The sequence below is a fragment of the Dipodomys spectabilis genome, unplaced genomic scaffold (assembly GCF_019054845.1).
Source record: "Dipodomys spectabilis isolate Male_0828 unplaced genomic scaffold, ASM1905484v1 ptg000054l, whole genome shotgun sequence".
NCBI classification, from domain to species: Eukaryota; Metazoa; Chordata; class Mammalia; order Rodentia; family Heteromyidae; genus Dipodomys; species Dipodomys spectabilis.
Genome location: NW_024870731.1, coordinates 43,367,880 through 43,380,671, shown reverse-complemented (window position 1 = coordinate 43,380,671; position 12,792 = coordinate 43,367,880). Strand labels below are relative to the sequence as shown.

Sequence of the window (12,792 nt, the reverse complement as noted above, 5' to 3'; positions counted from 1 at the left end):
AGACGTGCATTGTGGGCTGAGTGTGGGGGAAGGTGTCTCCGCATGGGACACTGAGGGGGACAGCTGGGCTGTGGGGGGCACAGTGGTCCTGTGGATCCCTCATCCCAGGAGGGAGACAGGAACCCCTACCCCTACCCCCCTGGCCAGGAGCCAGCCGAGGGTGAGCCCGTCTTGGCTCGGCCCGGCCGGGTTCCAGACCTGGGGCTGTGCGGCCCCCTCTGCCTGGGACACCCCACCCCCCACCCCCGGCTTCCCCAGCTCCCCTGCAGATTCCTCCCACAGTGCTCCAGGCCAGCAGGGCCAGGGCTCTTTCCAAGAACTTCGCTTCTCAGAATCTCTTTTAACCTTTGGGTCTGGGCTGATTCCAAGTCTACACTGTTTTGTTCTGGGACCTTTTTTATTGTTATTCTCTTCAAAAAAAAAATCTGGAGCCAGGATGTCCCGGGGCTCTGCCTCCCCCACAGGCGGCTTGTGTTTCCTTTGGGCCCGGAGTCGCCCCGAGGGGCTGTTGATAGCAGGGGGAAGGTGTGGGGCGGAGGTGGGGCTGAGGGGGACAGCACCGTGCCTCAGGCAGCAAGGCCTCCTGGGTATCACAGGGTTGGACCTGGTGTAGGTTCTGAGGAGTTGACATACTGCGCAGTGCGTGCGGAACACCAGCCTGGGGTGGCCGTGGCTCTGAGCCAAACCAGGCCCCCACCCTGGATACCCAGGCCCCCCAGAGTGCCAGGTGGGCACAGTGTTGCTGGGGGCGGGGTGGGTCTCTAGAGACCCACTGCCGGGGTGGGGACACCTAGCGGTCACTCACCTTTTAAAGTACTGGTCCGCCTGCGCTCAGAGTTTGGCTGGCACGGGAGGGAGGGCAGAAGCATGGCTGGGGTATGTGAGGAAGGTTCTCTGGATGCCTGGCCGGCACACCACCACACTGGGCCCCCGCTGGTGGCCTGCGGCGCTTGCGTACTGCCCTTAGTGTGGACAGCCCCCCAACCAGCAGGAAGCAGTGGGCCCCGGCAGCTGCCAGGCGGCCGGGCTGGAGCCGGGCAAAGACCAAGTCCACAGCTGGCAGCCAGGCGGGCCACGGGCCAAGAGCTGCCAGGTCTTAAGAAATGGAAGGGGGCAGCCGGGCGCCAGTGGCTCACGCCTGTCATCCTAGCTACTCAGGAGGCTGAGGATCGTGGTTCAAAGCCAGCCCAGGCAGGAAAGTCCATGAGCCTTCTCTCTAATAAACCACTCAGAAAACCAGAAGTGGCGCTGTGGCTCAAGTGGTAGAGCGCTCGCCTTGAACTGAAGAGCACAGGGACAGTGCCCAGGCCCAGTTCAAGCCCCATGACCGACAAAAAAAAGAAAAGAAAAGAAATGGAAGAGGGGCATCTTAAATGAGACTTCCTAGCTTGCACCTACCACGCATGCACTGCATTGTTCAACGTTTTTATTTTTGTAGCTGCTGGCCTCTCGAGGTCTGCGCAGACACTTGGCAGGACACAGGCTTAGAGACAGGCGTCCCGGGCCCCGGGCCAGCTCTGGCATGGCTTGTCTGGGGTTCTTCCCTTCTATGATGAGATGACTCACCTGCCCAGAATGGCCAGAGCTCCCCCCCCCACCCCAACCCAGAGCTGTGGGGGAGTCTGAGGGACTTGGGCCTGCCTGTGAGGAGGAGCTGGCAGCTGAGGAGGCCGAGGGGTGCCCAGGGTTCCCCCCGGAGCTGCGGGGCTACACAGCAGCCAGCCACACTGAAGGCACCAGGGCACAGACAGGAAGGGCACCTGCAGGGAGACGTGTGCGGCACGCACCTGGAATCGGCTGGGAAAACTACTTTTCCAACTCAGGGGACCAGCAAACTCCGTGGCCCCACTCCTTCCTTCCCAGAGAGACCCAAGAGCAGGAGGTGGGGGGCGGGTAGGGACCTGCCACACGGCCCACCCAGCTGCAGGCACAGCAGTGCCTAGGAATGGTGAATCAGTGAGGCCAACCAGCCGGCTCACGGCCTCTTCTCCCCGCCCCGCCCCCCCCCCCCCCCCCCCCCCCGGCTTGCTTCTGCAGAGAGTCAAGTACCTGCTGACCCCCAGGGAGCCCAACCGCTGGGCTGTGGAGCGGGAGGGGGCCGTGCCCTTCAACACCACCACCACCATGAACGGCGCCCTGGTGAAACCAACACACATCATCGTGGAGACCATGATGTGAGCTCGCCCGGGCCGGCCGCTTTCCCGCTGTTTACTAACATTAGATTCTCATAGGACCAGGTTTACAGAGCTTTACATTTGCACTAGGATTTTTTTTTAATTGTCACAGAAAATGTTAATGTTAAATGTGTGTGTGTGTGTGAGTGGGTGTGTGTGTGTGCGTGCGTGTTTATTGTGTGTGTATGTGTGTCTCTTGTTTTGATTTCGGGATATTTTGTATAAAAAGACAACCTGTGGGCAGATGTCCCGGGGGAGGCCAAGCTTTCATACTGAATTAGATGGGAACTTGGTAAAATCTTCCTTTGTAATTTTTTTAAACATGTAACTATACAGACACTTAAGAGACTGTCATACACTTTTACCACTTGAATTGATTTTCTTGCCAGCAATACATCTCAATTTCTCAAAAGCAGTCCTTCGGTGCTTATGTAGCTGGCAGAAAGTTCTGCTCCCCCCAGCCCCACCCCAGAAAACAACACGAAACAAAAGATCCACACTGGGTACAGTTTGCCTGGGATGGCAGGCACATCTAAGACGTGTAGCCCTTCTGATGCCTGGTGCAGGTAGGAAAGACCCACCAGCTGCAGAGGCCCAGGGGCAGGAGGACTCGGAGACCCTCTTCGTTGTTTGTCTTAGGAAGATAGATGCCAAAATAATGAGCCAACTCTCAAGACCAGAACAACTGACGGAGGTTACCGCTGAGGCCTCCAGCAGAAACGGTTGCTGGGGAGAACAATCAGTAGGACTCTCAGAGCCACCAGGAGCCTCGGCAGGGGAGAGAGGGAGAGGGAGAGAGAGAGAAAGAGAGGGAGAGAGGGAGAGGTGTAGCATGAAGAGGCTCCTGGGAGCCCCTGGGCCGGGGGTCTTGCAGAGGCCCATGTGTCTGGCGATGCTGGCAGTTCTGGGCCGTTCCATGCTCGGGCCTGAAGCCAGCTCAGAAGTGTGGGCATGAGACACTTAGAGCTAGGTGTTCCCCAGGCCCCGTGGATTTGTTGAGGGTACAGGAGAGGAGGGAAGGGGAGGCGAGTGGACCAAGCCATGTGGCCCCAGCGTGAGGACGGCAGTGTCCCCGGAGAGTTGCCCCTCCTGGCCTCCCGGCCCCCTTGGCTCTGACCTCACTGCCCTGGGCTGGGAGACTCGCCACGCTCTCGCTCAGAACGCCACCCCAGGGCCACCCCAGCCAGCAAGGAGCTACCTTTGAGTAGAGCCCAGAGCTACTTTTGAGGCTGGATCTTGGGTGCGGTGGGCGGGGGGCAGCTTGGTGGTGGTGAGCTGGCTGGCCTTGAGCCTTCCACGCTAAGCCTGGCAGTAGCTGCTGCTAGACATTCACTGTGTGGGGATGGAGGAGAGAAGGCAAGGTTGGCAGAAGGTTGGAATTGCAGGGGGCTGGCCCCCCTGAGCTGGCAGACCAGGCCAGGGCCAGGAGCAGGGCACACGGGCAGACACACCTCCGCCTGCCCAGCGATGGTCCCAACCGACACATCGTCACACGTGCGGCCACAAGGCTGCTGGCAGCTTGGAGAGCGGGGTTCTCCTCAAATGCAAGAGTCAGGACTCCCCCCTGCCCCCGCCCCCCCCTCCCCCCGGGGGCAAGTCTGGACCTCGTGTCTCCAACAAGTGTATACATTTCTCTGTTTCCAAAGCTATGTACTCTGCCAAACCACGCCGAGTCCTTTCCAAACATCAACCAGTTCTACCATGTTCCTATTTTTCTATGTACTTATGGTTGCCGTGGTGTCTGATCGAGTGTGTGTTGTTGTTTTGTCGTCATCTTACTGCGTAGCTATGTGACCTGTGTTCTTCTGTCTTACGGAACTTTAGTAAACTAACCACTGATGGGTGAAGACAGGTGACAGGAGAGCGGGGCGGGCCTTGTGGTCACTTCCGTCTTCCCTTCCCTCCCTGGTACCCCGCGTGCAAGGCGTCAGTATTCTGGGTTGGTAGACAAATTGCAACATTCTGGAAAGGCCTGAAGAAAGTCTCTTCTCATAAGATTCCCAGACCAAATTCTAGACCAAAGACACAAGCAGACCAAGTCTCCAGCGCTGCCTGGATGAAAGGTCGCCTCCTCCCCCGTGTCCCCGGCCTCCCGGACACCTGTCTCCAGTTCCAGTCCCGCGCCCGCTCCCGGGCTCTGTCCCATGTGCAGTGACGATTGTCTTCGTGTCGCCGTATGAGTGACATTTTTTTCATTAGAGCTCGTGACTCCGGTCCACCCGTGTCTTGCCAAGTAGCTCTCTGCTTGGGACGGTCAGACATTCTGACCGCACGTCGCCCAGCCTGCCAGGGCCAGACAGCAAGCGCAGAGGCACCATAAGGAAACAAATGGCTGAGCTGCCCCGGGGGACACGTCATTGGTGGTCCTGGGGCCATGGTCAGTGGGGGAAGGGCGCCAAGGTCCCTGATCCAATGTCTTCATTGTACATGGGGAAACCGAGGCCCAGAGCAGACGGGGGGGGGGGGGGGGGGGGATGGAGATTTGACTGCCTGCTGTACTATCTCCAAGGTGTGCATGTGAGGTGGGCGTGGCCGGCTTCCACCATAGGAAACACACACCTTCCCCCACCCGTAGACCCCAGGCCCCAGCCTGGAGGAGAAATGAGCTCTGACCACCACCCCAGTGACCCTCCATTTCCTGGCTAGGAGATGGGGAGGACTGAGACCCCCGCACAGCAGGAAAGCAGCCCAGGCCCAAGGCTTCCTAGGAGGAGCCCTTGGTCCCCGGGAGGGAGCAGGAGGCACCCCTCGGCCTCCCGCGGCTCTCCCAGCACAGCACCAGCCTCGCCCGCACTGCAGCTCTCCACCAGACGCGCTCTGGGCAGCCAGTCAGAGCAGAGCCCCTACTGCTCCCCCAAGACACACAAGCCAGGAAGGCACCCCAGAGCGAAAGCCCCTCAAGGTCTCACCTAGCCCTCAGGCCCGTCGCATGGGTGCTGTAAATACCTCTGTCTGCGAACCCCCATCCAGTGCAAAGCCACAAGACTAAACCCAGGGAGCAGAAGGGAGAGCCCCCCCTCCCCCTCCAGGCCTTCCCTCAGAAACATGGCATCTTCAGAGAAAGCTGGCTGCCCTAGTTCTCTGGGCCGTCTCCGCAGGCTTGCTCTCCTTCCGCAAGGAGGACGTGGGCGTCTTGTTATATATCTGGCTTCAATCTGAGATGGTTACTCCATTATTATTATTTTTTTACCCAATTAATCTTCCCAATCCCTAACAACTGTGACTCTGTATTCAGCACAAGAAAAAGCCAAGAACGTGGGTTTGCCTCCTTCCAGAAATATGTCTGGCTCATCAGGACATTTTTTTAAAAACTTCAAAATATTTTTAAGGTATTTTAAACTTTTGTAAAAAATAAAAACCAAAAAAACTGAAATCAACCAACGAGAGGAGGAATTTGTATCTGAGCAAGACCCTGGCGTGTGAGTCAGTCTCCAGTCTCGCAGTATACGAGCTTTTGTGTATAAATGTTTTATGATATGGATCCCTGTATTTTGCAGGGTTTTTTTCCCCTCTTTTGCTTTTTAGATAAATATGTATATCAATATTTTAAATTCATCTTTGCTTTTTTTAGAGGAGTTTGTAATCACCTTATAACATGACAATAAACATTTCCTTTTTAAAATTCAACACGTGTGTTGTATTTGGCAAGCGCCTTGCGGGCTCAGGCCTGCTCTCCAGCAGAAGGCTGTCAGGGTTGGGAATAGTTGCGTATCATAATGAGAAACCTCGGGATAGGACTTTTTATAATGCACCAGCCTGAAGGCCATTTTATACAGTATTCGAGGGCTCCCACGATTTGACTGCGACCTTGGGATGCAGGAAGCAGGGGGGATGGTAGGCCCGTGAGCCAGGCAGAGGTGGTGCTGGGTTGATGCTCAAAGTTTCAGCACCTGGGCGCTGATGGCTGACTCCTGTAATCCTAGCTACTCAGGAGGCTGAGATCTGAGGATTACTGTTCAAAGCCAGCCTGGAAAATCCACAAGACTTTAATTTCCAGTGAAGCACCAAAAAGCTGGAAATAAAGCTGTAGTTCAAGCAGTAGAGCACTAGCCTTGTGCAAAAACAGCTCAGGGACGGCACCCCGGCCTAGAACTCACACACACACACACGCACACACACCGTTTCAGATCTTTTGCCAGGCACTGGTGACTCAGCCTATCAGCCAGCTACTCTGAACTAAGGTGTAAGGTAGCCTCCTGAGATGAGCCCGTGCTGCTTACTGGCTTGCTGATGTCACCAGAATCTGCACTCTAGCTCAGACCACCTGAAACCCAGTAAATGGTAGAGGGGTGTGTGTGTGTGTGCGTGTGTGTGTCTTGAAGCTTTAACTCAGCCTGGACGCTGTCCCTGAGCTTCTTTGCTCAAGGCTAGCGCTCTGCCACTTGAATTACAGCTCCCCTTCTGGGTTTTTTTTTTTTTTTTTTTTTCCCCTAGTTAATTGGAGCTAAGACTCTCACTGGCTTTCCTGCCTGGGCTGGCTTTGAACTATGATCCTCAGCCCTCAGCCTCCTGAATAGCTAGGATTACAGGTGTGAGCCACCAGTGCCTGACATGACAGAGGTTTTGAGTGGATGAATGCTCTAGAAAGCAAGTGAGATCACACAAGATTGACACACAAACTGACCCTGGTAAGCCCATGAATTTTTTTTTTTAAAAAAGCAAATAGCCTACTCTTAAGTGCATTTTAATATTTATTAAAAATTCATCCCAACAGTGACCTGCCGCCCCGCCCCCAGCTGCAGTCCCGGCAGGACAGAGGTACACACGGGCCCAAACATCACTGGCAGCTTTTGGCCTGCTGGCTTGTGCTTCCAGAGAGCCCCAAGAACTCCCAGTAGAAAAATAATTTACACAGAATAGGCTCTCAGCCAGAGAAAAATACAGCTTTAGGGGTGGGGGAATGTCACCCAAAATGCAGGGATGGGGGGGCTCCGGGGTTGGTGAAGGTCAGGTCTGGACGGATGCGTGTGAGATGCCAGAGGGACTATTGCATATGAGGAGGCCTGGCCAGGGCCGCCCCCCACCCCCAGCCAGGCCCAATTGCATATGTGTGGGAAAATAGCAGAGGCCCAGCCCGAGGACGGCCAGCCTGGATGTGCTTTCTCTTGCCTGGAGTCCCGGAATCCTGGAGTCATGTGGCTTTCCTAAGGGGAGGGACCCTGAGAGTGTCCGGTCCAGCCATGTTACCTAACAGGCCCCGAGAGGCCAAGAAGCCTGCCCAAGGTCACACAGCTTGTGGCTGCTGGCGGCCCAGGAGCCATCTCTGCTATCCTCAGCCCTCCAAGCAGAGCTCCGCTTTTACTCGACGCCCCTGCATGGGGGGCTAGTGCCTTTCTCCCTAGTGTGACCGCAGAGGCTCTGAGGGCAGGGCCTGGGCTCAGCCACTGTCCACCCAACTTCCCAGAGGAGCACGAGCCCGCAGGGGTCAGCCAACAGGGAACCAGGGCCGAGAAAGCTGGCTCCTTCCTGCAACTGGTCTTGGGTGGAAGCGCCTTTCCCTGGCCTCTGTGGGGCCCAGGAGTGGAGCACACAGCAGGGCGGGGGAGGAGAGGCCCCTGGTTTGAAACCCATCTCAGAGCCCTGTGGGAGGGAAACGGGGACCGGCGGAACCCCCAGCAGCCCTCCAAACCCACGGCCAGACCGCACCTGGGCCGTGCTCAACACCAAATGGTTCTCGCTGCATTGTGAAACTGGAGGCAATGGTGTGGGGCCGCCAGGGCCGCCGGGGCTTCCAGGTTGCAAGAGAGACAGACTCCACCTCGGGACCCTGGAGGCTGTCCCTGCGGGCCTCCCCCCCCCCCCCCCCCCCCCCGCCACCTCCACCCCAGCTCCTCTCCCCCTCCACGGCTGGGACGTCGCCAGGCGCCCACCTCCCCTCTGCCTCCTGCCCACGGACAAGCCGCCGACCTTCAGTGGCTGGGACACCAGACACCTGGCTTGGGGCGTCCTAAGAAGGTACGCAGAATTAGAGGTCCTCGTGCCAGCCAGCCCCAACGCCAGGAGTCGGGCCCAGGGAAGGTGCTGGCTCCTTCCTGAGCCTCCGCCCATCAGGAAGTGGAACATCACCCGCTCGCCTGGCACTTCAGTCCCTGACTCAGGGAGGGCCTCAGCCTGCGTTGCTTACCTCTCCTGACAGGGAGCTCGCTCCCGGCAGGGCCTGGGGATCCTCCCATTCCCCCCACCTACACCTCTCTCCCTGGCTGCGCAGCCATCCCAGCCCCTTCGGAAGGGGCTTCTCTGGGCATCTCAGAGACCTAACTTGATGAAGACCCAGATGTAGCTCCAATTAAGGCTGGGACCTCGCTGCCTGGGACCACAGAAGTGGGGCGCAGAGACCAAGGCCCAGCCCTGGCTCGGAACCTCCAGGCACACAGTTGAGCAAGGTGTGCCCTTCTCTAGCCCAGCCCTGCCATGTCCGGACCACAGAAGGCCTTCAGAGCATCTGGGCGCTGCTGGGGGCTGGCGTGCGGGGCATCCGGCGGCTCTGGGCCAGGGGGTTGCGGCTGATGACCAGCTCCAAGATGTCGCCTGCCTCTGCCAGGAGTGGCACTGCCAGGCAGCAGTCGAAGTCCCGCGTGCGGACATGGTTGACCTGCAAGGGACACAAGCAAGGGACAGGGCAGGGGATGTGTAGAGTGGCTGAAGAGGTGGGAATTGTATGATTTCCCAAAATAGGGGCCTGCCCCAGCCTTGGTTAAATTCCTGTACACACAGAGGAAGTTGCTCGTCATTAACTCAGTTCTTCTGGTTAGGCAGCAAAGAGAATGTTCTAGGGAGACACCTGCATACCTTTCAGGCTCCTCTAACTTTGCTCCTCTGTGTGTGTGTGTGTGTGTGTGTGTGTGTGTGTATGTGGGGGGGGGTGACACTAGGACTTAAACTCAGGGCCTCACACCTTTGCTTAGCTTTATCGCTCAAGGCTGGCACTATTCATCTGAGCCACAGCTTCACTTCCAACTCTTTGCTGGTTAACTGGAGATTAAGAGTTACTCCAATTTATCTGCCTGGATTTCAGATTTATCTAGATTTCAGATCACAGCCTCTTGAGTAGCTAGGAATACAGGCGTGAGCTCTGGGTAGCCAGCTTTCTCTCTTTTCAACATAAAAGGTAGGGTATATGGAAGGCAGGGTAGATGGAGCTCAAGGGTCTGGGGTCCATACTCAGCATCAGCAACACACACACACATACACACACATGCACGCATGCACACACACACACACACACACAGCCTCCTGCCTACTGTTTGGTGACAGTCCTTGTTTCTGTTTTGTTTGTATTTTACCTTGAATGTCCATCTTAGACAAGGGATACTGATTTTTCATTCTTGAGATAATTCCCTTTCAAAAATAAATGTAAATTAGCCAAGTGTCGGTGGCTCACGCCTGTCATCCTAGCTACTCAGGAGGCTGAGATCTGAGGATCGTGGCTCAAAGCCAGCCCGGGCAGGAAAGTCTGTGAGACTCTTATCTCCAATTAACCACCAGAAAACTGGGAGTGGCGCTATGATTCAAGTGGTAGAGCACTAGCCTTGAGCTGAAGAGCTGAGGGACAGCGCCCAGGCCCAGAGTTCAAGCCCTACTATGGACCAAAAAAAAAGAAAAAAAAGATATAAAAAATACATAAATTGAAAAAGGCTCATCGATTTAGAGAAAACATGAGTACATTGAAAATAAAAATGGCTAAAACAAGTAAAGGAACATAATCAGCTAAGGCAGGGGGCAAGGGTGGTTCTGAAGTGGTTCTGGGTGGTCCAGGGTAGCCTAGATGGCCAGGCCACACGGCCCAGGCTCCCTTGGGAAAGTAAGGTAGGTCACATGACTGGCTCTGGCCAATAGATTGTGAAGGAAGAAGACAGGTGAATTCAGGGGGAACCAAGCCTGTCATCCCGGCTCCTCCAGAAGCCGAGGAGTGGCTGTGGAAGGCCACTGGGGACAGAAAAGTTCAGGAGACTCTGTCTCCACAGACGGCAGGGCCCAGGGGTGCTCGCCTGGCATCGCAGCACACAGGGTCTGGACCCAGGCTTGCAGTGGTAAACAGACCCTATCTTGGAAAAGGGGTCGGAGCATCTGCTCAGCTAGCATGAGGCCCTGGGTTCAATCTCCGGTACTGCCAAAAAAAGCAAATCATTTCTCCTGTGGAGGTGTCTGTGTAGGCTACTTGGGAAATGGGGACCCCAAGGAGGTGGGCGCAGGGCCTTGCCTCCTTGGTGCCAATGCCCGGTGCTGCAGGTGGAGGTGTTGGTGCTGGGCATCGCTCCTACCCACCCTTCCCACTTTTTGCAAGCGGGGGTCTGGCCTGGTCCCCGTCACTGCCGCGACCCACCTTACCTGCAGGAGCCTGTCGAAGGGCCGCAGGCCCCCACGCTGGGCCGGCCCGTCAGCGCGTACCGTGTGCACATAGACACCCTTCTCCAAGAGACCGTCCGAGACGCTGAAGCCAAAGTCATTCCGCAATGGGTCCTTGTGCAGCGTCACCTGGGGACAGGAGGCGGCGCCGGCCCTGGAACTGTGCCCTGCTGCAGCTCACCCCTTGGGCTGGCATTCGGTGCCCCTGGGGTCCAGGTCCAGGCTGTTGTCCAGCTCACTTCCACAGACAGCAGCCTGCTGAGCCCATGCCAGGCCCCCATGCGCCCCGGCCCCACGTCACAGCACCCCGCGCCCCTGGGGCCTTAGCTGGAGGCCCCAGTCCCGCTTCCTCTGGGCCTGCGGAACCTGAGAGGCCCCGGGCATCCTGCCACCCGGACACCTGTGGTCCTTAAGGGCAACGCTGCCTGCCACCCACAGGCTGTGGGCAGCCGTGGCTCGCAGGGGTCTCTGGTCGGTGGTGTTCCTGCCAGAGTGCCGGCAGGTGCCAGCTTCTGGCCCCAGGTAGTTATGGAAAGATGTGAGAGAAACTGATGTTTGGTTGGCCCACAGTTCCAAGCCCACCTGGGCAGCAAAGTCCATGAGACTCTTACTTCCAATTAATTACCAAAAAGAGAAAAAAAAAGCCAGAGGTGGAGCTATGGCTCAAGTGGTAGAGTGCTGGCCTTATGCAAAAAAGCTCAGGGACAGCGCCCAGGCCCTGGATTCGAGCCCCAGCACACCAAAAAAGGTTCTTCCCCCTACATATATGTTAGATAGGTAGTTGGTTAATGTCTGATTGCAGAATTGGCAGATGAGGAGGGCTGATTACATACACACGTGCACAGCGATATGTGTGCTCTATAAATCTTTATGTATGTGCGTGTGTGTGTGCGTGTGTATATATATATCTTGTATATGTATATACAAGCAGGAATAAAAAAAAAAAAAGGTTTTATTCCTCTCTCTCCTTCTCCTACCCCCCCCCCCCCGTCAGTTGTGGGGCTTGAACTCAGGGCCTGGGTGCTATTCCTGAGCTCTTTTTTGCTCAAGGCTACCACTCTATCACTTGAATTCACAGCTCCAATTCTAGTTTTCTGGTGGTTAATTGGAGGTAAGAGTCTCACAGGGGCTTTTCTGCCTGGGCTGGTTTCAGGTCTCAGCCTCCTGAGTAGCTAGGGTGACAGGTGTGAGCCTGGTGCCCACCTTCTGTTTTCTGAACCCGGGTTTCATTGTGTAGCCCAGGCTGGCCTGGAATTCATAATCGTCGGAGTGCTGAGATCACAGGAAAACACCACCAAGCAGGGTTCACAAGCTGCCCATAGAAAACCACATGTGGGAAATGGCCCGTTAGTGTCACGGGCATGTGTATGTGCGTGTCCGGGTGTGCTCACTCCCACACGATGAGCGTTGCAGGAGACCACCTAGTGTAACACCCCTCCTCTGTGGTGGAGGAGAGGCCCACGGGGCAGGGCTGTGTGAGTCCACGGCCGGTGCTCGTGGCCCTCAGAGCCCCCCCCCCCCCCCGTGCCCGCCCTCAGTGCCCACCTTGTGCATCTCCAAGGGTGTTGGTAGCAGCAGCTCCTGCAGGTCTTCGTGGGACTCTTGGATGTCCCGGGCCCTCCGCCAGGGCCGGGGACCAGGTCTGCCCTCCAGGGCCGCGCTGGGCACAGTGCCCATCATGATGGAGTTCTGTGAGGGGACAGGGCCACTTCTCAGATGCCTCTCACCTGCTCCACCAGTCAGTCAGCACCCCCCCCGCCCCACCCCCCCTGCCCTGGGCACTGTTCTCTGGGGTCACTGTGGTGGCCCTGAGCCCTAGGCGGGGTGGAGCGTCATTCACCAATCAAACCAGAGGAGAGCCCTGCAGCTGCCACTGGTTCATCTCTCCATCCACACTGAACTCATTTTCTCCTCTGCACACCTTAGCATTTTCTCCCACTTTATTCATGAGCAAGATAAGATTTGAACCCAGAGTCTTGCTGCAAAGTCAGGGCTCCTAACCCCTATGCTCTTGCTAATCATAAACACAAATAAGAAAATGGTGAGCTTGACAGAAGAAGGAAGCGCCCAGAACAGTGGGAAGAGACAGAAGAGAGGGGTCCCGGCAGAGGGGACAGCTGTGCACAGGCCCAGGGGTTCCTCCGCCTCCCACCAGAGACAAAGTAAAGGAGACATCGCCAAACGCACAGCAATGGTAGCATTGCTTTCATAGAACAAGAAGTAAAGGTGTCTGAGAGCCAGTGAGTCACGCCTGTAATCCTAGCTACTGGGG

General features: G+C 56.5%; 2 protein-coding genes across 3 annotated transcripts in view; one reads left to right on the top strand and one right to left on the bottom strand.

Moving 5' to 3' along the window:
- Positions 1 to 2,653, top strand: part of Slc6a6 (solute carrier family 6 member 6) — a 66,523-nt gene extending 63,870 nt beyond the window's left edge. For both annotated transcript variants that reach the window (XM_042679635.1, XM_042679636.1), the window contains one exon: positions 2,038 to 2,653. In XM_042679635.1, the coding sequence (XP_042535569.1) occupies positions 2,038 to 2,178 (141 nt within the window). In that variant the 3' untranslated portion in view covers positions 2,179 to 2,653. The remainder of the gene's footprint in view (positions 1 to 2,037) is intronic.
- Positions 2,654 to 8,607: 5,954 nt separating this feature from the next.
- Positions 8,608 to 12,792, bottom strand: part of Grip2 (glutamate receptor interacting protein 2) — a 30,715-nt gene continuing 26,530 nt past the window's right edge. Inside the window, exons 22-24 of the mRNA XM_042680021.1 lie at positions 12,066 to 12,209; positions 10,503 to 10,649; positions 8,608 to 8,766 (exon numbers count right to left, since the gene is read on the bottom strand). Coding sequence (XP_042535955.1) covers positions 8,608 to 8,766; positions 10,503 to 10,649; positions 12,066 to 12,209 — 450 coding nt within the window. The remainder of the gene's footprint in view (positions 8,767 to 10,502; positions 10,650 to 12,065; positions 12,210 to 12,792) is intronic.